The 23,310-nt window shown below is 51.2% G+C and overlaps 1 protein-coding gene and 2 non-coding genes across 4 annotated transcripts; all 3 read right to left on the bottom strand.

The window, feature by feature from the left end:
• Positions 1-1,173: 1,173 nt before the first annotated feature.
• HSPA9 (heat shock protein family A (Hsp70) member 9) lies at positions 1,174-22,801 on the bottom strand. 2 transcript variants are annotated; one of them, XM_039559647.1, is made up of 17 exons: positions 22,718-22,801; positions 21,545-21,621; positions 19,953-20,040; positions 19,681-19,862; positions 18,874-18,998; positions 17,066-17,139; positions 16,874-16,980; positions 15,922-16,084; positions 15,197-15,289; positions 13,391-13,600; positions 10,976-11,203; positions 10,096-10,200; positions 8,841-8,958; positions 6,447-6,541; positions 4,555-4,647; positions 2,738-2,878; positions 1,174-1,943 (listed from the first exon to the last, which is right to left on the bottom strand). In XM_039559647.1, exons 1-17 carry the CDS (start codon positions 22,784-22,786, stop codon positions 1,884-1,886), a joined length of 2,028 nt encoding a protein of 675 aa, XP_039415581.1. In that variant the 5' UTR covers positions 22,787-22,801; the 3' UTR covers positions 1,174-1,883. The 2 variants fall into 2 exon arrangements, with proteins under 2 accessions (XP_039415581.1, XP_039415580.1); XM_039559646.1 differs by having other exon boundaries at positions 21,545-21,603; positions 22,703-22,739.
• On the bottom strand, positions 9,523-9,591 carry LOC120410773. The gene has a single exon (XR_005603096.1). It is a non-coding gene; the product is annotated as a small nucleolar RNA SNORD63 (small nucleolar RNA).
• Positions 10,670-10,742, bottom strand: LOC120410774. The gene has a single exon (XR_005603097.1). It is a non-coding gene; the product is annotated as a small nucleolar RNA SNORD63 (small nucleolar RNA).
• Positions 22,802-23,310: the final 509 nt, after the last annotated feature.

Below are 23,310 nucleotides of genomic sequence, written 5' to 3'. Positions count from 1 at the left end.
CAGCAGCAGAAGGGAATTCAGGACAGAAGTCACCTGCGATTGAGCTTTGCAAAGATCGTTCTCAGGAGAGGCACAGCCACTGCTGCTGCCAGCGGCTGGCCCAGGCCCAGAGCAAAGCACAGAGGCTGCACACCAACACCACACCCAGCTGGATGGCACAGACAGCTCCTGGCAGCAGCAGGTGCCACGGACACACACAGCCTTAGCCAAATGCTCCTCAGAACTTCCAGGGAAGCACCTGGCCACGTGGTCCAGGGACACCTCAGCCTGCCATTACCTGCCTGTGACAAACAGATCTGCCACTTAACACAATGGCCTGGACGCACCCACTGTCACTTTGTGTCACTTGTACACCCCTGGGACATCTGTGCTCACACACTCAGCCAGGTACCAGTCCCACAGGCAGCACTGTGTCCCCCATCCAGGCTGGAACCAGCACCCCTGCTGAAAGCAAAGCACTGAATGCTGGGTTAAACTCCTCAGTTACCTGCAGAGTAAGGAGCACAACACTCCAAACTGCTGTGAAGAGCCAGGGCACTGCCCCTTCCTCCCCCAGGGGCTGCACCAGGCCCCTTCCGCACCAGGCCAGGTTTCCAGCTCCCTCTCCCTTCAGGTAGCTTCTCACTACTCTCTCAAGGTCTTAAATCTTGGTTCCTTCCAGTCTGTAGCTTAACAGAGCTCACAGAATGAGCACTTGTTGCTTTCCCCAACACCTTCTCTTATTCAGGAAACTGTCTTGAGTGCCAGAACAAAACCCATCCTTTCCTCCCTCCTAAATACTTGAGCTGGCAGGACAAAGCAGCTGCAAACCCAGTTTTCTTTCCAGTTGATGAGACACAGAGTAAGACACAGCTACATTCATGCACCGCCCTGGAAGGCTGGGCTGCTGGAAGCCACAGGGGGCAAGTGCTGCTCAAGCCCACAGCCCGTTTTGCAAGGCTAAGCCCAAGCACAAAGCGCCAGAGGGTGAAGTCCCACTGCTACTGCAGTCACAGGACTTGAGGCACCTTGTGAGAGCAGCAGTGACACTCTCAGAAGAGCCCAACCTCAACCTTTGTGCCTGTGAATGAAGCACAAGTTCCAGAAAGCTACAGCTGCCTGACCGTTCCCTCTGCAGCTCTCACAGGCAGTGAAGTGCTCGTGTTCTCCAGCAAAGGCCAGGATACCAGGAACTCCATGTTGGACACTTTTCTGCTTTTATTTTAAAAAAATCCAGAATGGATCCAGTAACAGTTTTATTATCAATGAAATTTTTTTACCATAAGCAGAGAACAGACACAGGATGGAGCAGAAGGCTCAGACAAGCAAAGTATTGAAGTTCCACACTGCCTCTTCTGTAAGAAATAATGTTACAGCTGAGTCTGCTGTACCTTTCCTTCAGAACAAGGGTACCAGCCTAGCTCAGGGCTAAATGGTCTCTAGCAACATCACCAGCCTTGCCCCTGCTGCTCACAGGCCTCCACCTGCTCCCAGGTACTCAGATCCACCAGGAGGGGCCATGCAGGCCTTACTGTCCGCCCCATTCCAGCACAGCTTCCATCTCCACCCTCCAATTTAGTGACATGGTTTCCAAGCTTGGATCTCGGATTTACTACACCATTGTGTCAAGTATTAAATGATCAGCCAGTCCCCAGGTGCTCAGGGGAACACGCTGGGGCCAAACTCGTAACTTTGTCTGGCATGAATTAACTTTCAGCAAGTGACAATTTATCTAGCAGACACATCACTAAGTTTATACATTAAAGAATTTTATATATAGAATACTGCAAAAACACAGTAAGTCTGAATTCTGCCCCTTGCTGCTCAGGAAGGTCCCTTCTCTCCCAAGCATCAAGAAAATCAACCTCTTCATCATTCTCCAGTCAAGGCAAGACAGAAACTCCTTATTGCTTCTCTTCCTTCTGATCTCCTGGACTTCCAGAACCCTCTCGCTCCGAGGCCATCTGTGAACAAATGGGTTTATTACTTGTGGTAACAGCAAACTGCTTCTCCTGGACGTTTTTCCCTGGCTGGCTGCTCCAGTCAGCTCCAGCCTGCAGAACCCTCCTTCAGTGCAATGCGCAGTGTCCACGGGAGAAGGGAAATCTTCATCTCTGCCTGAGCTCTGAGAGGGAGGAACAATCTTCCCATTATTCCCTTTCCCAGGGGATGGCACAGGCAGCACCGAAGGTTTGTTTGGCATCAGGAAAGCAGCTTTCCCCAGGAAAGAGAGCTCAGCACCAGCAAGGTCACCTGGGCAGTGTACCACTGCCAGCCTGGGAGACCTCCCTGCACAGGTAAACACACCCTGGCCAGGTTCCAGTGGCTGGGAGGGCCTTTCACTGGAAAGAGGTGGAGAAGAAAATCCCAATGGTCTTCTACTGTGGCTTCAGGTGGACTGAACAGGATTCACATTTTACAATCACCCTTAAGTAGGTTCAGGAGTTACTTTACTCCTTCAGGCACTCCATGCACTGAGGGGAAAGCCCTCTCCGTGTTCTTCTGGATGCTCATTAGGAGCTTCTCCTTTACCATGGAATGCTGCACAGTAACAGAACACCCAGCCTGGAGGCATAGCCAGATTTCAGGCCTCCACCTCTCCCTGACCTTCCACAGCTGCCCCTTCAGCCAGTGTCAGTCAGAGGCAGCTGCACAGAGGCTCAGCACCACCTCCCAGCCTGGCTCTTACCCAGGTTCAGTGTCCTGACTCCCCCTTCCCCATCCAAGGGCCCTGGAAGTGCACTGACCATGGACCTACCTTCTTGTATGCCATTTCAAAGAGTTTCAGGGAAGCCTGCTGCAGGCTGGTTGCTGCCTGCCTGATGTTCTCTCCTGTTTCACTGTCTTTACGAGCCAGAAGTTCTCTCATTTTAGCAATTTCTTCCTTCAATTTGTTGCACTGCAAAAAAAGACACAAAACCCCAAGGTGAGATGCTGCACTTGGTTCACTGACAATCTCCATCCTGTCACTCCACCACCTACTGGCCACAGCAAAACTACCTTTTCATGCCAGAAGCCATGAAGTTAAGCCTCAAAGTGAGCCTGCAGGGCCTAGGACTGTGCCCAGTTCCCAGTGGGCACCTGTCCACTCCACTAACAGTGTCCCAGTTGGCATTAACGGGGCCTGTGTGCTGTCTGGGCAGAGGCGCCAAGGACAGAGCCCTGCAGGGCCTGACAGCTGGCCAACGCCGTGCTCTGTGCCTGGCACAGCTCACCTGGCACAGCCATGCCAGGGGCAGCGAAGGGAGCAGCAAGCTGGTTTTCATGGATATTTAAGGCCTGTCAGGGAGCCAGCAAGCAGGGCTGCTGTGCCCTGTTAATCCCTGTGCTGCCCATGGGAGCAGGAGCTTGGAGCAGACCAAGAGAGCAGGCTCATCCCAGCCTGGAGCCATCTGTCAGTCCCTCACACAGGCTGGCACTGCCTCCTCTCCTGGCAGGCTGCTGGAGAGACAGCAGGGCCCCACCTCCCCAGGGAAGCCATAGGGAACAGTCCCTGCAGGGAACAGGGATTTTGGCTCCATACTCCTGTGAGAAAACTCCAGTGATCATAATTCCAAACAGAGCCAGCCAGTATCAAGGAATCACAGAATAGTTTGGGTGGGAAGGAACCTTAGAGATCATCTCATTCCACCCCCTGCCATGGCCACTCAACCAAGTTCCAAGCCCCATCCATCCTGGCCATGGACACTTCCAGGGATGGGGCAACCACAGCTTCTCTGGGGCCTCGCAGGGGAGAATTTCTTCCCAATATCCTGCCTAACCCTGCCCTCTGTCAGTTTAAAACCACTGCCCCTCGTCCTGTCCCCATCTGCTGGCAGAGAAACAGCCTTTAACTGACCAGAGGCTGCTACCAACAAACCATAATCGTGTTCCCTCAGACACCTCAGAGACCCCAGGAGCCCTCTTATTCTGCTTCCCAAAGTTGTTAAATTGGTAATTGGGCACACGCTCTTCTAAACTTGGCTTTTGAAATTCACAATACACTGCCTCAGAGTGGTGTGAAAAGCACTCCTGGATATTAAATATCCACTTCATTTCAAAGAGAAAAACTGGAGTTAAGTGGACACTGACTTCTGTTGCCCCCAAGTTCTTGGGTGCTGTGCATGCGCTGCCAGGAGAGCACAGCAGCTCTGCCCCTGTCCCTGTGCTGACATGGACAGGCACTGTCCACAATCTCCAGCCTTGAGCAAACCCTCCTCTGAGGAGCCAGCCACAGCACAGCCCTTATCACAACACTGCAAGGCCATGCAAAGGACACAGCTCTTGCAGAAACCTCTCATCAGCAGCTTCCCAGGCGCTCAGATCCTCAGTGACACCAACCCTGCACTTTGAAATGGATTATTTGCCATCACCCAAACCCTGCTCCTCTAAAGATGTCCATCCTCCCCTCTGCCACACCCACCCCTCCCATCGAGGGCCACATCCAGAGGTGCAGGGCTGTGCCACCTTCACCCAGCATGGAAACACAGCCAGAGCTGGTGCCACTGGCCAGAGCCAGCTGGGAGTTACATGGGATGTGAGCAATGATTTCATAAGGGATTTAGCTTTAGCACTCCAGGATCAGGAACCACCCACCTCATCTGCTGGCAGCTGATCCTTGAACTCTTCCATCTTGGACTCCGTGTCGTGGATGATGCCCTCGGCCATGTTCACGGCCTCCACACGTTCCTGGGGAAGACAGCTCATGAGGGCTGCTGCCACTGGTGACACAAGTGGTGACATTCCATGCTCCAAACTGCCAAGCTCCGCCCAAGTTCCCACCCAGGGTCCTTCTCCATGGCAGCAGGGCAAGAAGAAACGCAAGCAAACCATTTCTAGGGGCACTGTGGCCCCACAGGGCCCTGAGAGGAGTCAGTGCCAGCCTGCCCTCACGAGTGGTCACACTCACATGCACTCCCCTGAACTGCAAGTGACCAATGCAGCACCACTGCTGGCACATGGGCAAGGACAGAGACCTTGGGGACAGCGCAGCACACTCAGCGCCTTGGGAAAGCACCAGAGCTTTTGGAGAGTGTCCTTAAGCTTCTTCAGCACCAGGGGCACTAGAGACAACTCAAATGCTGGGTGGAACTCATGTTCCCTTACTACAAAAACTCCCATTTATGCATTCCTGATACTTTCATGGCAGTAAAACCAGGATCAGAAACGTCTAATGAGGCAATTTTGAAAATTACAGTTACACAAGTCAAGTCAAAAGAAGTGTTAGGTAAAATAACCTCATCAACCTTCCTCTGAGAGTTCACTGGACAGGGGTGAGTTCCACTTCAGGACTACAACAGAGAGGAACTTGTCCAGCAATTTAAGATACAAAGTAAGGCAGCAGGACAGTTTCCAGTGCAGCCTCTTTAAATGCCAGACCTCCCCTACGCTCCATGGAAACGATGAGGTTATTGAAACAGTGGGACTTTCAGAGCAAGGTCTTTGAAGGTTCTCCAGATAACCTACAAATGCCCATCAGCCACTGCTTTGTGGCTTTAGAGGTTTTGAGGCAAGGCAGTGCTGCTTCCCGAGAATTTATTCCACGCCTTCTCCCCCCTTCAGTCCTCTTCTGATCCCTTCCCTACTGGGGGCAAGATGTACAGCACGGCCTGGACACCTGAGAAGGCTCCTACAGACTGAAGGACACAAAGTGGATCAATTCCATGTGCCAGTTTCAGCAATCACTAAACATATGCTGCTGCCACATCCCAGAGTCAGCCTGTGCTGTGTCTGCTTAAAAATCAATGCTCTGTATTTAGTTGCATAAGTCATTAGTACTACCCTCATTAAACCAATTAGTTCCAACCATTAATCCTGTGTGTATCACAGGTTCAGTTGCTCCCCCATGGTAAGTGCCAGTCTTGGGAAGATTTCCATCACCTCCTCCTGGCCTCACCTGCACCGAGGGCCAGCACTGCTCACATGGACACAGCATTCCAGGTGCCACACTGAGACCTGGCCCACTGTGGCAAGCAACTTCCCACTTATGAAGGAAGAGGCTGAGGTGCTGCTTTGTCTGGCAGGTTCTATAAATTAAGCTTTAAGCTCAGAAAGAGTAGCTTAACTAAAACACTGCTCCATTTAACCCGAGCACGGCTGTGAGCACCCAGGCTGGCTGCAAATGCACAGCTGAGGGGGACAGTGGAGAGCAGCGATGACAAAAACCCTCAGCAGAGCTGCAAAGCTGTTTGCCATGAGCAGCATGGCATGGGTTTGCTCCCTGCTGCCTCCATGTTCCAGGAATTCCTCAGGGAGCAGTAAAGTGCAGTCACACAGGGCAAGGTACCCAACCCCAAGACCCAAATGCCTCTGCAAACACTTTCCTGCAACCCTGGAGTGTCAACTGAACGTAGGGAAAGGAGCAGATGCTTGGGTAAGAGCTCAGAGAGAGAGCCCAGAGCCCCCCAGGGGTGGGCACAGCTGAAAGCACAGAATGGTGAAAGCAGCAGGTCCTCTGCACCCTGGAAGACCCCAGAACCCCCTGTTACCTTTCTCCGCCTGTCCTCCTCCGCATATTTCTCTGCATTCTTCACCATGTTCTCAATTTCATCTTTGCTGAGGCCGCCAGAGGACTGGATAACAACTGCAGCAGAGAAGAACATGAATAAAGGATCTGCTCTCACCTTTGAGAGGAGGATTGTTCCCCAACCTAACAGCAGCAGCCTCGCTCAGAGACTCTGCACCTGGGGAGGCCCCGTGGGAAGGACAAAGACAGCCACTCTTCAAAGAGCCACTGATGCTGCTGGCAAGGTAAAAGCCTCATCTCTTGGATCTACAACTCCCCAGCTCTGCCAGACACTTCCTGCCTGCTGGTCTGCAAGTCACTTTGGCCAGTCTTCAGTTAATCCTCCTGGAAAGGGAAGGTGCACCAAAGTCTTCAAACCAAAGGAGCATCCCAGATTAAAACCACAGAACTAAAAAAAAAAAATCAGAACTAAAATCCCTCAAACAAACAAACCCTCCAGCAAAAACCCAACCAACAAAAAAACGCAAGGAGAAGGAATGGTTTCACCAAAGATTCCTTTCCCTGTTGGAAAGCAGCCCAGGCTGGTGGCAGGGTAAGACAACATTCCCCACCCCGCTCCTCACATTGCCCTTAATAAGGAAATGGAGCACGATTCTATGGGCCAGCTCTTACACGTCCCCTTCTTGGTCTTTTTCCCTCTATTAGTGTCAAAAAACATAGTCTAGACTTGGGCTTTACTGCAAGAATTAGTGTAATTTCACTGCAATAGGAGCATCACAATGCCCATAAAAGTGCATGCTACAAGCACCATTTAAAGGAAGTTTTCTGTGGAATATCTGTCAGTGGTACAAAACCCTGAACAAAGATCCACGGAGAGGTGTCCTTTGGATACCGATGTGGGATGAGCAATTCAGCTTTGTAATTAGGACCACATTTACATAGAGGTAGGCAGCTAAAAGTAATTCTGGTTGCCTGTTACCAGGAGCCTTTTACTCAGCAGTAGAAGGCTGCCACACATCCAAGATCTCCAAGGAAATCAAAGTAACAAGCAGGGTGGGTTTGGTACCAAACTGCTGCCAAAAAGCCAAGCAGTGTGATGAGAAGCAGCACACACCTTCCAGATGTGCATAGTTAGTACTTCTGCTAACTGGAGCATTTCACTGTTCAAGGGTTCTCTCCAAGAAACAGCTGAAGGGCAGTACAGAGGCTTCCAGTTTTAAGGGAGAAGAGAGATCTATTCTCTATCAGGGGAACCTGTAAATGCTTCAAATTAATCTCCTGAACCCACCACAGAGCTTTAGAAACCATCGACTGTGTCATTAATTACCCCAGCACACAGGGCCCAACACTGCACTGCACCACAGAGCAGAACACACTGACAGCTTGAAGTCCCTGAGCCTCCTGCCAGCTGGAGACACTTCCAGCCTAAGTGGATGGAAATGAACAAGGTGGTTACAGGGAAAACCTGCTGCTTCAAAATATCCCAATCTCCAGACCTTTATAATGGAGTAATTACAAACAAACAGGGTCCTGGCACAGGGCTGGTCTGCTCAGGTGTACATGGCACACCCTGGAGTCAGAGATCATCCTGATTTGACTCCTCCCTTAAAAGCTGGCACCTTCATGCAGCCAGGCTCACTAACAGCAATCCCTGTGTGCTCCCAAAGGAACAGCTCTCTCAGCAGCACAGCTCAAGGACAACTCATACAAGGTACTGCATTCCCAAACCTCCATTTCTGTCCCTTCAGAGTAACACAGGGCACATGTGACTACCCCAAACACCTCAGTGACACATGACACCCCTGTGAAGCAGCAGGAGCACAGCCCACCAACACCAGCGACCCTCAGTAAGCCAACCTGTGTGCCCAGCATGTGGGCACTGGGACACAGCTGATCCATGCAGGAAACCCTGCACTCTGCTCAAATGTTGCTGCAATTATTCCAGATGGCAAGACCAAGGCAGGACTGTCACACAGGGCAAAACCACTTGGCATGTGGTGAAACTGTGCCACTGAGGGCTGCCTTGACTTGGCATAGGCAGGTGTTCATCTCTGCCTAACATGCAAGGAGAGCATCCACTGGCAGCAGCCTCTGTCAGGAGGTTACTGGGGAAGGCAGAGGCTGTGAGCTTACAGAAGCTTTACTACCTTAGGACACACCCACAGCTCAGCTCTCACCTCTCCCTTTGCCCACCTCATCAGCCTTTCCAGGGCAGACAGGCTCAGATGACTTCAGCTACATCTGTGCTGCACTGGCAATAGACTGAAGAGTAAGGGCTACCCAAGCATCGAGCCCCAGGCTCCATCCCCACCCCCGACTGTGGGATGCCATCCAGGCAGCACTGCACTCCCCCAGAGTCACTCAGTGTCACCCCAGCGCTCCCTGCTCCCCTCCCTGTCCCGCCCAGAGCACTCACTCTGCTGCTCCCGCCCGGTGCCCTTGTCCTTGGCTGACACGTGCACGATGCCGTTGGCGTCGATGTCGAAGGTGACCTCGATCTGGGGCACTCCCCGTGGCGCTGGAGGGATCCCGACCTGAGGAACGACAGGGACAGAGCTCAGGGGACGAGGGCTGGGCACATCACCCTGGGGATCTGCTACTGAATGCACCACTAACCAACCCTCGGAGCTGAGTCCTCTAAGTACCTGGTGGCACCATGTGTGCATTGGTATCCTGACAGATTTAATGCGATACAGGTTTCTGCCCTGGACAAGTGCACAGAAACGACAAGAGAGAACCCCCAGGTCTGGTTCCAAGGTGGTACAAGTTCTGTTTTATTGCTACACAAGCCCCTCTTCCATAGCTGTGGCAGGATGCTCTGTTTCCTCAGCTCTGGACACAGACTTCACTGGCCACCTCTGAGGAACCATTTTAAGACACTGAGAGGCAGCACAGCTTCCTCCAAACGTACAAAAGAAAGGCGAAGCCCTTCCTTTCTGCAGGGCTCTTCCTAGGAAGTTCAGACAAACTTGAACAGTTTAACAGTGCCAATCTTTGCCAGCACTGACCAAACCCATTCTGCTCAGGGAGCTGGTTGGGCAGCCCCCCTCTGCTCCCAGCAATCCTGGAGCACAGCTGTTCCCCAGGGAGCAGGGCTTGGTGCTCAGTTCACAAAGTCTCCACAGAATTCTTCAGAATGATGTGTTGACAGTTTAACATCACAGCACACACCCTGCAATCCCAACCAGGCCACAAACACCCTGGGATACCACAGCTCACACTGGCTCCACTCCCAGGGGGTCACTGGGCTTCGAGTTCCCCTGGGGACTGCAGGTGTCCTGGAGCCTGCTCCATGTCCCATCTTTGCTACACCAGAGGAAAGCCCAGCATTCAGGTTATCTGCTGGTACTGGTACTGCCCAGGGCTTTTTATACCCAGAGAGTCCTTCTTGGTGACCAGGCCCTAAAGCTGCAGCAGCCCCAGTGCCACATGAGACTGCTCAGAAACTCTGAGCTCCATCTTCAATGCCAGTTGGTCCCCTGCCACAGAAAGGCGGCCCCAGGGCCAGGCCGTGCCTCTGGAGGCTGCTTTTGTACTAAAAACAGGGTCAAATGTCTTCTGTAAGATGACACTGCCTCAACACTGCCTTCAGGGAGCAACTGAAATGGAGAAGGCCCTGAATGTCTCCAAGAAGGTCAAGTCTAAGGTCATGAATAGAGAAGGCAACGCACCAATGTGAACTGGCCAAGCAGTTTGTTGTCACTGGCCATCTCTCTCTCTCCCTGGCACACTTTGATCTCCACTTGTGTTTGCCCATCAGCAGCTGTAGAAAACACCTATGGAAAAGGAACAGGAAGTTACTGTACAGCTAACTGGAACACACAAACGTCTGCAGTCACAAGCTGACTGAACAAGGAATAAAAGGAAGCTACTTAGAAGGGAAAATCATGAAACGCTTGCTGTTCTCATGTTCCTCTGACAAAACTCCAAGGCATCAAGGCTAGCAAGAGCCAAGCTCACCGTAATCTTGTCCTGTAGGCACCCAGGCACACAAAACCTGCCCCTCCATGGCAGCAGCAGGTTCCAGGGTAGCCACACAGCCCGAGAACATCTCCCCCTGAAGCAGCAGGCTCCAGCCCACGCCCCAGGCAGCTCAGGTGTTATCAGAGAGAGCACACAGCAGCAGGCCCAGACAAGGCCAAGGGAAGGAAAGGATCACACCCAAGTTACCAGGACATTACAATGCAGAGAAAAGATAACCCCTTCCGAGGCACAGAGCCAAGCAAGGCGCTCTCCCACGGGCGTGGTGCTCAGAACCCGGAAGGTCTCCACACAATTCTTCTTCAGAATGATGTGTTGACAGCTGGCATCACAGCACGCACACTGCAACAACCCTGACCGGGCCACGAACAGCCTGGGATATCTTGGCACCCATTAACTCAGCTGCCCTCCCCTCCTAGGCACACCAATAATCAGAGATACTCAGTGGCTGACATCAAACCTGATTTCTCCACCGCTTCTCTTGCCATCTACTTGGGATGCTTTGGGTGGCCTTTCCTGAGCTGTCTGAGAGCACCAGCAAAGTCCCACCCACCCAGAGTCAGCTCTTACCTGGCTCTTCTTGGTGGGGATGGTGGTATTCCTGTTGATAAGCTTTGTGAAGACACCTCCCAGGGTCTCAATGCCCAGGGAGAGGGGGGTTACATCCAGCAGCAGCACATCTGTCACATCACCAGCTAACACCCCACCCTGGATAGCTGCTCCAATAGCCACGGCCTCGTCAGGGTTGACTGCTTTGCTCGGAGCACGGCCAAACAATTCCTGCACAGTCTGCTGCACCTGAACAGAGACACAGCACAGCTCATCCGTGGGGGAACCACCATGGCCAGAGCTGCCATGGAAGCCTGTGGCATGAAGGAAACCCTGAGCCTCAGCTCTGTGCCTCTCCCTCCGTGCCCATCCTCCTGCACAGCACTGAATGCCCTCACTCCAGCCCAGACAGCCCCTTCTGCAGAGGCTCTGTCTGCCAGCTGCAAGGCAGCCTCCACCAGTGCCTCCACACAGCCCAACCACACTCAGAGGGGATCATTCCAGGCTTATCTAGGAGTCAAGGACTGCTCCCTGGGAACGGTGCAAGCCAACACAGAGCAGGACACAGCTGCCAAGGACAGCACAGATGTGGAGGCTGAGCACAGGGAAGGTAAAAAATCCAGCAGCACAGTTCATGGTGATTGTGTGCAGTAAAGGAAAAAAAAAGGGAGTTGTATGTAGAACAGTACTTTCCAACTCTTTATTTCGTGGGCTGTTCCAGCAGAGGTGTGCTGTGTCAGCACTCTGAGCTCTGCTGTCAGCTCTGCTCGGCCCATTCCCAAGGACTGTGCTTATGATCCCAACAGATTTCCTGCCGAAGCACCCAGACAGGAATGCACCGAGGGTCTGCCCCAGAGCACAGCTCAGAACTGCCCTCCTCTGCCCTACAAGGGAAGGCTGTGGGCTCCTCTCTGAGTACAGGTATTGGGCACCCCAGCACAGGTGAGTGAGATGTGCCTGGAAAATTGCTGGAAGCAAACACCCAACTGTGCACCACAGCCAGGAGACACCGGCCCAGGGTGCTCACTAGAGAAGAGGACTCTATGTGTGAGCACGTAATTAAATCCAAGTCTTTCCCTCTGGAGGTGTATTTTACAGTACAAAACAATACTTGTAACCACCCACGGGCCATCTCCTGCAGTGCTGGCCATGGGAGTGCTCCAGAGAAGCCACATTCCCTCCTAGGGGGGGGAAGAGAATAGAACAAGGTGCCCCAAGAGCAGGTTTGGGCTGTGTCCAACACGCTGGCACATTTCAGAGGCAGAGCTGTAACTCAGGAAAGCATTCTGCCAGCTCAGAGCCACACATGCTGGGGGTTATGAGGGGAAGAAGGAAAAATAAAAATCAGTATTTAAGTCCTGTCTTCCACCCCTAAAGGATACATAATGTTTCAGGAAAAGGCTCTGTGTCTGTCAACACTTTATATGTAGGTAATCACACCATTTTTCCTTCATCCAGCTGGAACATCAAGGACTTTGGGAATGTATAGCAGAGTTACTTCACTTGAGCTTTGGCCAGAGCAGGAGCTTCTGTTTATCTTGCTGCTCTGGCTCCCCTGCCTGGGTGACCTTCTGCTCACACCAGTATCACCTCCAGCCACCAGGCTCATCGATACAGGAAGGAAAAACCCTCCCACCAAACCCCAAAGCAACAAACAGTCCAAACCTGACTGATCCCTCTGGAGTGAGATTTTGGTGCTCTCTGTAGGAAAGGACAGGCTGTAGCCCTGGAGAGAGCAGTGTACATCCATGTTCAGCTCTGGGATGGGGAGCAGCAGCAGGCATGGCTGGAACAGGAGCAGTAAATCACCTGCAGACAGCACCTTATCGGCAGGACTGTGCATGTCAGCACAGAAGGCTTTAAAGCTACCTGCTGCTGCTTATCTCCACAGAATGTAAGGGCCAGGCTTCAGATAAGGAGTGTCTGGAAGAGCCAGGTAAACAGGCCTGCCAACAGCAGCCTCCAACAGGTAGCTCTGAATACAGAACACCTCTGAATACACACAACCAGCAGGTATCAGTGCTTCTGCTCGTCCAAGTTCTTCACAGCTCTACGTGCTGGAAATCCCTCAAAAGGCACAGATCACTGAGAAATGGCTGTCATTGAAGTGTACCTTTACCACACACTGAGTCCACAACAAGAGGAAATGCCCTGTACTTCTCAACAATGCTGCTCATGTCCAGTGCACACCAGAATGTCAGGCTGCAGCTGGACTTTCAGCTCCCAGCATCTCCCACTTGACTCCATAAAGTGCAACTCTGCACCAGCTCCCAGCTGAGCTAAGTAAATGGAATGAGAGGCCCTGGGCAGTGCTCCCATGGGATCCTCAGCGCTGAGGCTGCTCTGAGCACTCCCAGCTCTTCTGTCCTGATCCCTGAGACAGCAAGCACGGGGCAGCTGTGCCAGCCCTGCCTGGAACAGGCACTGAGCTCATACCTTTGGCATTCTGGTCATGCCACCGACGAGGATGACTTCCCCAATGTCACTCTTGCTGACTTCAGCATCCTGCATGGCTTTCTGGCAGGGGGCAACTGTCCTCTTGATCAGGTCAGCCACGATGCCCTCGAACTGCGCCCGACTCAGCTTCATGTTCAAGTGCTTTGGTCCGGAGGCGTCCATGGTCAGGTAGGGCAGGTTGATGTCAGTCTGTGGCACGGAAACAGGCTCACAATGAAAACCAGGAATGGGCTTTACATCAACTTAGAGGTTCTGCTTGGCCTGTACTGAAGCATCTGCATGGCTGTTCACCCTCCAGCCCAGTTTAAGTGGCAGCAGGCACACTTTTATGTTTGACATTTCAGAGAAAAGACAATTATTTTGTTCCACACCTCATGGGTACAACTGTTAAACCCGAATTTTAATACTTTGTTATTTCAAGGTCTTTCATTGTTGAGAAAAACAATTTGTCATAGCCAGGAGGTAAGAGCAGAAACACTGGAAGTGACAATCTTAATCTTCTTCCTTCAGCACAACCCAGAAGAAAGCCCATCCTCAGAGTTCCAAAGATTCTGCCAACTAACATTCCACACCAGGTAAACTCCTTTGAAGGAAATAACTAATGGCTGTTTTCTAGATGCCAACAAGTCACATTCAACAGCCAGTCTGCTGCCATTTAACACAAAGTTAATTAGAGCATCCCCACTTCTTATGGCTGTTTGTCACATGCTGGATTTTTAAAGCAGATCTTACAACTGAAATCATCTGATTTGAGTGCTGAGTCATTCAGACATCAAGAGACACTACAATCCAAAGCAATTAAAACATTAGTGCTTTAAGATCTAGAGATTACGTTTACACATGAATTAAAGCCATGCTGCTGACTAGAGGTGTGCACTCACTTTATAAACAGCATGGTCAAAAGTATTAGGGGAAAATGGGGCCAAAAGCAAGTTGTTTTCCCTTCACTGCTAAAGAGTTAAGGAATTCAGTCTTTCCTGGTATGAGCAAACTGCATTTGCCAGCTCTTGAGCTCATAAAACAGAGCTTGCTATGTCTCTGGCAGAACTGTGCAGCCATTGTGACTGCCCTCAACTCCGTGCTATGAGCTCCCCACTGGCCAGCAAAGACCACCATCAGATAAAATTAAAGATGCTTATTCAGAACCTAGAACTTGGCAGAGTCCCCATTTCAATTACTATATAATTGACCTTAATTTCACTTAGCCAGGACTATTACACTCCCAACTTGCTGCCTCTCCAGTTCCTTATTCAGTAATGAATAAAAGACACGCTTGACTGCATTAATATACAAAGCTGATGGAAAAAAGGAAGGAGAGTGTCTGTTGCCCATCGTCCAGACAACTCATCTATAGGCAAGTAAGTCAAGATTCTTTATAGGCATTACTACACAAATTAGCTGTTTCAGTGCAATGAGTAGCACCAAGGTTTTGGAACTGCTTGCACAGAGCTGTAAGTGGTTCCAGCAATCCAGCAGCACTGGCTGCAGCTGAATTCCCTGATGCCCATCACACTTCTGAAGTACAGAACAGGTTGGGAACAAGGTCACATTCCCTGCAAGATCAGAAGATGTGGTACCAGAAAAAGGGAAAAATGCAGCACCCAACAACTCAGCTTCCACCAGCTCCCTGTGCTCTGAAAGCCCACCCTGCTGAGTGATTTGCTGTGCCACTGATGCCATTGGGTCACAGAAGCAAAAACAATGTCAAGAGCTTTGTAAACAAACCCAGTGCAGAACTCAGTGTCTCCCAGGGTTGTACTGGATGCTTTGGATCCAGGCACGTACCTGCACAGATGACGAAAGCTCACACTTGGCTTTCTCTGATGCTTCTCTCACCCTCTGAAGGGCCATGTTGTCTTTAGTCAGGTCCACACCCGTCTGAGTGACAAAAACAGGGTTAACAGACTCTCAGCACCTGCTCAGGAGTCACTTCACCTTCTCAGAACTCTTGAGTGTAAAGCTATTTCTAGAGCAGACTGCTACGTGCACTGCGCTGCTCTCTCCCTGCTGGCAGAGGTGGGGAGCATTTCCAATCTGCCAGGCTCTCTGTTCTGCAAGAGATCATGCAGTGAGTTACAGAGTAAAGCCTGGAAAGGCTGCTGCACCACAGAAAGAAAAGACAGCACTGAATTAGCAAAGGAGTTGGAATTACGTTGCAGTTTCCTCGCAGCAATCCTTGTTTGCATCTGTCCTGTCACATTCAATTGGACCACAGGTGTTTGCTTTTAAAAGTAAGCAGACTGCGTAAAGGATAGTCCTGCTACACGAGAGAGAAAAAAGGCAGAAGTTCTGCTATTCTGTGTCTTCCAGGAGAGGGATGGTCCACCTCAAGAAAACAAGTGTAAGACGTAGAAGCCAGGCTAAAGAGTGTCTGCCTAATCCTCTTAAATTCCAACTGTGCCAGAGGTGACAGATCAAGTCCTAATAATTTAAGAGAATTCCCATTCTTCTACAGAAGTGAGGTTGAAAAGCAGTGTAACATAGGACTGCGTTCTCAAAAGACACCTTACCTCTCTCTTGAACTCCTTCACAATATACTGTAGCAAAGCCTGGTCAAAATCTTCTCCACCCAAGAAAGTGTCACCATTGGTGGACTTCACCTCAAAGACTCCCTTCTGGATTTCCAACACAGAGATATCAAAAGTGCCACCACCCAGGTCATAGACTGCAATACTGCAGGGAGAGAGGCAGGACAACATTACTTTCAAGGCAAAGCTGAGTGACTCAGAACTCCCTCTCCTCAAGAGATGATGTGCAGAACTCATGCTGCTGCCCACAAAAGTTAAAAGCCTCTCTAAAGACAGCAGTGAACAACCTCAAAGTGTCCATACCCCCTGAGCACCCAGAGTCCATGTGGGAGTCCCTGGAAGATGTGCTGCACAAAGCCTACCCCTGCCCATTATTTCAGAGAGGGCAGTTCCTGCCTCTTCAAAACCACTCTCACATCCAATGACAAGAGCAGGGACACCAAAACTATTACGGTTTTTTTCAAAATGTGAGGCTTTCCCAGCATTATCATCTACCTCAGACATACAGAATGTCTTAACAAAAAGCCTGTACTTCTGTAAGCACCTCTGACAGTGACAGAGGGCTGAATGCAGGCAGGGAAGCTGCAAGCCACTGACAGCTGGCACACCTCAGCACAGCTCCCGTGCTGCCCATCAGCACCTCTGGTGACAGCCTGTCACCCAGCTGTCCTTAGCCACACCCACCACTGCCACCAGAGTGAAAGGTAATTAAATTGACACTCAGGTTTGATAATTAAGTTGTAGGTGCAAGTTATGAACTCTGTCTCTCCCAAGGTTGGTTGGCACAGAACAGAGGTGACATTACAGAGCTCTCACTCACAGCTCTGAGCCCACCTTGGCAGAACTCCAAGCAGTGCTCTAAAGCCCAGTAAGCAGAAGAGGCAAATCCCAGCAGGTTTATCTCAGAGGGTTGGTGTTATGCACAGGCACTTACACTTTGTCTTCAGACTTGTCCAGCCCATAGGCAAGTGCAGCTGCTGTTGGTTCATTAATCACCCTCAGGACATTCAAGCCAGCGATCTGCCCAGCGTCTTTGGTAGCCTGAGGAGGAAAGAGGAGAATGCTGACTGCTGAGAGAAACTGAATGCAATTCATAAGCCCCAAAATCTCCCAGCTTGATGAGTACCTGTCTCTGAGAATCGTTGAAGTAAGCAGGGACTGTGATCACGGCATTCTTTGCTGCATGTCCCAGGTAATTTTCTGGAAGAAAAAGGAGACAAAACAGAAAGTTATTCTTGTATGAACACCAAGTTCATTCACAGAATCACAGAATGGTGGGAAGGGACCATAAAGCTCATCCCATTCCACTCCCTGGCCATGGGCAGGGACACCTTCCACTGTCCCAGGCTGCTCCAAGGCACATCCAGCCTGGCCTTGGGCACTGCCAGGGATCCAGGGGCAGCCACAGCTGCTCTGGGCACCCTGTGCCAGGGCCTGCCCACCCTCACAGGGAGAACTTCCTCCTACTGTCTAATCTAAACCCACTCTTTTAGTGTGAATCTATTCCTCCTGTCCTGCCCTTTCACGCTTTTGTAAATAGTCTCTCTCCATTAGTACTTAGTTTGAAATTATTTTTCTGAACTAACAGAAGTCAGGCTTCTGGGGAAGATGCAGAGGGAGCAGTGCAGAATTCCAGTCCTTCCACAAAACATGGAACAGTCTGTATACTTCTGACAGCACAGCAATGCACCTCTGCAATTCCATCAGTGACTGGATGCCACTAGTGTGAATTTATCTGAGAACTTGTCTTTTTAGAGTGTGAGACTGAAGCTGTTCTCCATTTTTTTGCATGTGATGCACTTAGAAGTTGCTCATTTTCATCCCATTTATAGAACCTGCTGTTGCTAACACTTACACAGTACAAATAATGTACATATACCAACTTTATCAGTGTTTGAGACAGCAAGTTAGAAGATGATGTATTACACCCTATTTTCAGGTCTCAAAAAAAGGGAAGTCATCAAATGCACATTGAGAGCTGCTAAAAAATACAAATGTGCACGATGCAGTGAGGATGCACAGACAGGACTCATGCCTATGCACCAGCACAGAGCTTACACACTGCACTGCTCTCTGCTGCTTGCAAAACCATGGCTGAAGTCAGGTAGCACCCAGGCCAAAAGCCAACACGCCGGCAGGAAGCAGATCCGTGCTTAAGACACAGGAACATCACCCTCAAAGTAAGTCAGACCTATCATCTCTAGATGCTCCCACACCACATACTTCTATTTTACTACTGGGTGGAGCTTTAGCAAGTGCACAGGACCTAATACAGAAAACACAGTAACCTTTGGATGAAGCTTCAGTCCTGCCCTCCTCACACTCACTGGACACACGGTATTTAACAAATGAGGCTGCAGAAGGCACTACTGACTGCTCCCCCTCTGTACTACACTCCCAGAAACCACTTTAGGAATTGAGAAAGAGAAGAACATTTCTCCAGGCCAATGGGTATTTTCCCCTAGTGAAGATTTAAAGTCACCACTGGCTAATTAGATATTAGAGCCCAACAATGGGGTCCTTTGAACACTCCCTCTCTCCCTAAGTGCCACATATCCAGCAGCTGAGTAGGAACAAAGCCACTCCAAGCCTGGCTGCCTCAGCCTGTGCAGCCAGGGAGGCACAAGGACTGCAGCTTCCTAGGAAACAGAGCTCCCCCTTCTGAGTGAGTGTGAATTCAGTTAAAATCAGAATCAATTCAATCAGCAACCAATTCTGGTACGAGTACCTTTTAAGTAAAGCACTGATATTTTGCCAAAGATCCAAGACTGAGGCAGGCACCGATCTTCCTTGAGGCTTCCTAGGAGCCCGCCCTGTTCCCTTCCCCCATCCACAGCCCTGCTCCACATGAGGGTTTGGTACCAGGAAGCACCTTTATGGCTGCAGCACTTCCATGCACAAAGCACAGACACAGCAAAGAGCAGCTGTACCAACCTGCAGTTTCCTTCATCTTCATGAGGACAAAGGCACCGATCTGGCTGGGAGAATAGAGCTTCCCATGAGCCTCCACCCAGGCGTCCCCGTTGGAGGCACGGACGATCTTAAATGGAACGTTCTTACTGAAAACCACAAGAATTCCACTCAGTTTCTGCAGCAGCACAAACCCCTTACAATCATCAGTATCAGCAGATGAACATGTGTAAGTTCTAAACAAAGAGCACTCAACTTGCCAGCAGCAGCCCCAGATCCAGAGTCCCAGAAGTACCAACTACAGAACCTGCTGTTGCCAGCACTTACACAATACAAATCTGTATGCATACCAACTCTGTGTTTGAGACAAGTCAAAAAAATATGTATTACACCCTATTTAAGGTCTCAAAAAAAGACAATTAAGTCATCAAATGCACATGCAGATGCATGGACAGGACTCATGCCTAGGCACCAGCCGTGCAGAGAGCTTACACACTGCATTGCTCTCTGCTGCTTTAATCAGATACATCATTTAATCACAAGCCTGAGGTATGATCACACAGCTTTGTTTGCAAACACCTCTAAGAATTAGAGAAGTCTGCACTGCAAGCACCAGCAAGCCTTTTTACTTCTTCTCTGAAAGCCTTAATGTGATAGCAATGAATGCAGCTGAACACAGCCTGGCCCTCAGACAGAAGCACTGCAGCCTTGAGAGCTGAGGGCAGAACAACTTCTCCCAGAGCAGAGCGGTGTTTTCAAACAGAGCAGGTTGTGCCAGCCCCATGGTGTTTGCTGCCCTGGGGCTGGCAGTGGCACTGTCCCCTCACTCACATGTCCTTCTTCACTTCCGAGTCGTCGAAGCGGCGCCCGATGAGGCGCTTGGTGGCATAGAAGGTGTTGTGGGGGTTGGTGACCGCCTGGCGCTTGGCTGGCATCCCCACCAGGCGCTCGCCCTCGGCCGTGAACGCCACCACTGACGGCGTGGTCCGGGCACCCTCCGAGTTCTCCAGCACCTGGGGGACAAATGGAAGTGTGACATCAACACAGCCACCTTGGGGACACCACTGGGGACACCCCACTTGGAACACTCCTGCTTTACTCACTTTCGCTTGCTTCCCTTCCATGACGGCCACGCAGGAGTTGGTGGTACCCAGGTCAATCCCAATAACGGCACCTTTAATTGCTTCTGAGCTGGAGAGCACATCAGGGAAAGGTAAAATCACCATTGAAGGAAAATAATTACATAGCAAAAAAATGTTCAGTCCTGAAGACAGAACAAAGTAATTTTTCACTCAATGTTGAAGTAAATCCGTGCTGTATCCTGACCTAAGGTGTTTTCTGATTCTTACCCTGCAATTTAAGCTTGTGCCTCTGTTCTGAACCAGATAACTTACAGGTAAATCCTGCTTGTTAAAATAAACATATATTATTCTTCCCCAGGATATCTTTACTGCATACATATACTTAAGTTTTCTCAACAACCCTTATGATTTTGATATAAAATAGAGTCATAACTAACTCTGTCCCTACAGACAGGACTTATTTTGGGTTACTTTTGATCACAGAATCCCAGAATGGTTTGCGTTGGAAGGGACCTTAAAGCCCATCCAGTCCTGCCCTTGCCATGGGGAGGGGACATCTTCCACTATCCCAGGTTGCTCCAGGCCCCATCTAACCCAGCCTTGAATACTTCCAGGGGCGGAGCAGCCACAGCTTCTCTGCATAACCATGGTGTTCAGACTTGTTTGAAAACATTCACCTGGAGTTAAAACACTAATAAATTATACTTATTTATTTATCATTGCTTAGCATGGGGAGAAGAATCCACAACGATACATCACCTGGCCTATGCAGGGTGCTATGGGCCAGAGCCAAAGCAAACCACCTTTCTGGTCCTCAGGAGCAACAAGTGAATCTAATCCTCAAAAATGGGACTGGTTCTCACACAAGACAAATCTGAACCTCCTCTCCAGGAAGAGTGTATTACCCCTTCTGAGGCTCAGAGAATCTCTGAACCACAGCTTTGCTTAGAAACAAAGCCACATTCTGGGATGGAGAAGGCATTCTGCAGGCAGAGCAGGACTGTGTTTATCACCAGGAATGTCACCCAAGCTGCCAGGGGCTCTAACTCCAGTTCCAATAACAAAGCAGTAATCTTGGAACCAGACAGGTTCTGTACCAGACAAACCCAGCTTTCCTAACACAAACAGATGTCCCAGTCCATGGCCTGAATCAGCACCAGCCACAAACGTCTGAGTAAGTCACACAACCAACTGCTCCCTTCTCCCATTATCCTGCAACAAGGAAAATTAGTGATTCAAATGCACGTTTATCTGCAGCGGAATGGATGCAGGCACCACTCATTCCATGTCAGTGTAAAACAGTTTGTTCCATCAATGTTGGGATTACTTTTTGTTTGGCTGGCTTTAATCAAACAAATCTCAGCAATCCACATTTTGTGGGCACTGCTGGTGGTGCGAGCAGCAGGGAAGAGCAATTCTCAGAGCTCCCCTGAAGAGAAACAAGAGATAAAGAAACAGCCTTAGAAAAAGTACGTGCAGAGTTTTATTCAGTTTTATTCTGCTGGTTTGGCTTTGTTGCTCAATCCCTGGCTCCAGTAATCAGTTGTGGTATCAGAAGAAGAGTAAATGTAAACACCAAACAGCCGAACATGACCACCCCAAGGAACACTTACGCATATCTCCTGCTGGATGCTGCTCTGAGAACGTTTTGGCTGAGGCCATTCCAAAATGTCTGTAAAACAGAAACAATCTAATCAGAATTTAGTTTAAAACATCGAGAGGTCTTCAAACCAAACTTTATTTTAACTTTCAGAGGCAAACAACGTGTGAAGTCACACTGTCCTACCACAGTGTTTCCTCTTTAATAACTTAACATTTAACTGCAAACTAATGAAGAATTTCAGAAAGATTCAGACTGACACAGCCGCCCCTCCCCCAATTACTACACTAATTAATCTGCCATAACCCCGATTTCTATGACCAGAACCAAGGTATTTCCCTCATATAGAATAATCTATGAGCATGTTACCAGGCAAAAGAGATTTCAATAAATCAACACTAACCCTTCAGCGTTCCATGAGCAGAAGCAGATAAACATTAACCCCATTTCTCAGAGCTTTGTGCCTGGTCAGCAACAAATGCCCTATTGCATCCCCTGAGGAACCCGCAGCTGAGGTTTTGCTGCACAACTCCAGCTACGCGCCTGGCCCCCCTCTGCACCGCCAAAGCAGCATCCTGGAGAGCTCCGCAAGCGTGATGCCTTTTTCTGATTAAGAACGACCTTCTAACAAGATACCTTAATGGGAACGGGACCGAAACACGAGTATTTTGTTGATATTTAACGACGTAAGGCCCAGGCACAGTGCATGGGTGGCTCGGGATGCGAGGGGCCGGTCTGAGCAGAGCCAGCAGGGCCAGCACAGCGCTGGGGGATTTGCGGTCCCCGCCTGTCCCAAAATCGCCTCGACGTGCCCTCCCCAGCCCGATCCCCCCCGTCACCGTCACACGGACGGTAAGGAATCGAGCAACCTTACCACAAATCTCCTTAGCAGAACACAGGCCCGAGCACGTCAAACAACCTCCTCTACACCCCTAGGACCGCTTCGCCCCGCACCCACATCAACCTTCTCCTAACAAAATCCGAGCACTGAAGGGCCGCGGCTGGGCCGGAGGCGGCCCGGGGTAAACCGGGACTCGCCCGCTGGCAGCGCCTCTCGCAGTGTGCTCCCCCGTCTCTCTGCCCCGGAACCCTCCAACCCTCAGAACCCCGCAGTGTCCCCCAGGCCGCCCCCCGCTCCCCTCACGGTCCCCGCTCCCCTCACGGCCCGGACCTGCGCGGGGCGCGCGGGCGGCGCGGGGCTGGCGCGCGGCAGCAGCAGGGGCAGGCGCGCGGCGGCGCGGCTCGCGCTCAGCATGGCGGCGGCGGCGGCGGACGGGGCGCGCGGGGCCGCGGCTCTTCTGGAAACCTCCACCCACGTGGGCCGCGGGGGGGCGAGACGCGCCGCAGGACCCCCGCGGCGGACTGTCCCGAGCACGGCCTGATCCCGCCGCTCGCTTTCGGCGTGCCGCACGGAAACCGGCACCGACAGGAAGCTGCGCGCTGCCCTCCCGACACTGATACGGAGCTCGCTGCGCCGGCAGACGCGCGCCAGGGCGACACACGAGTGCCGAAGCGGCGCGGCGCACACCGGCGGAGCTAAGGACAGCCCGGGTCCTGCGGCGGCCGCGCACTCAAGGTCGGACAGGATAAAGCGCAGGGCGATTGCCGCGGCCTTGCGTCAGGCGGCGTGCTGCGCATGCGCAGCGCGAGCGGGGCGCCGCATGCGCCAAGACCCCGCGGCCATCCCGCCTGTGGCCGCGCATGCGCCATGCGGCGGCTGGAAAGGCGGAGCCGCCCGGGCACCGGGGCTGAGGGAGGGGCGGGCCCGGGCCCGGGCAC

The sequence above is a fragment of the Corvus cornix genome, chromosome 13 (assembly GCF_000738735.6).
Source record: "Corvus cornix cornix isolate S_Up_H32 chromosome 13, ASM73873v5, whole genome shotgun sequence".
NCBI lineage: Eukaryota > Metazoa > Chordata > Aves > Passeriformes > Corvidae > Corvus > Corvus cornix.
This window is presented reverse-complemented; position numbering and strand designations above follow the sequence as displayed.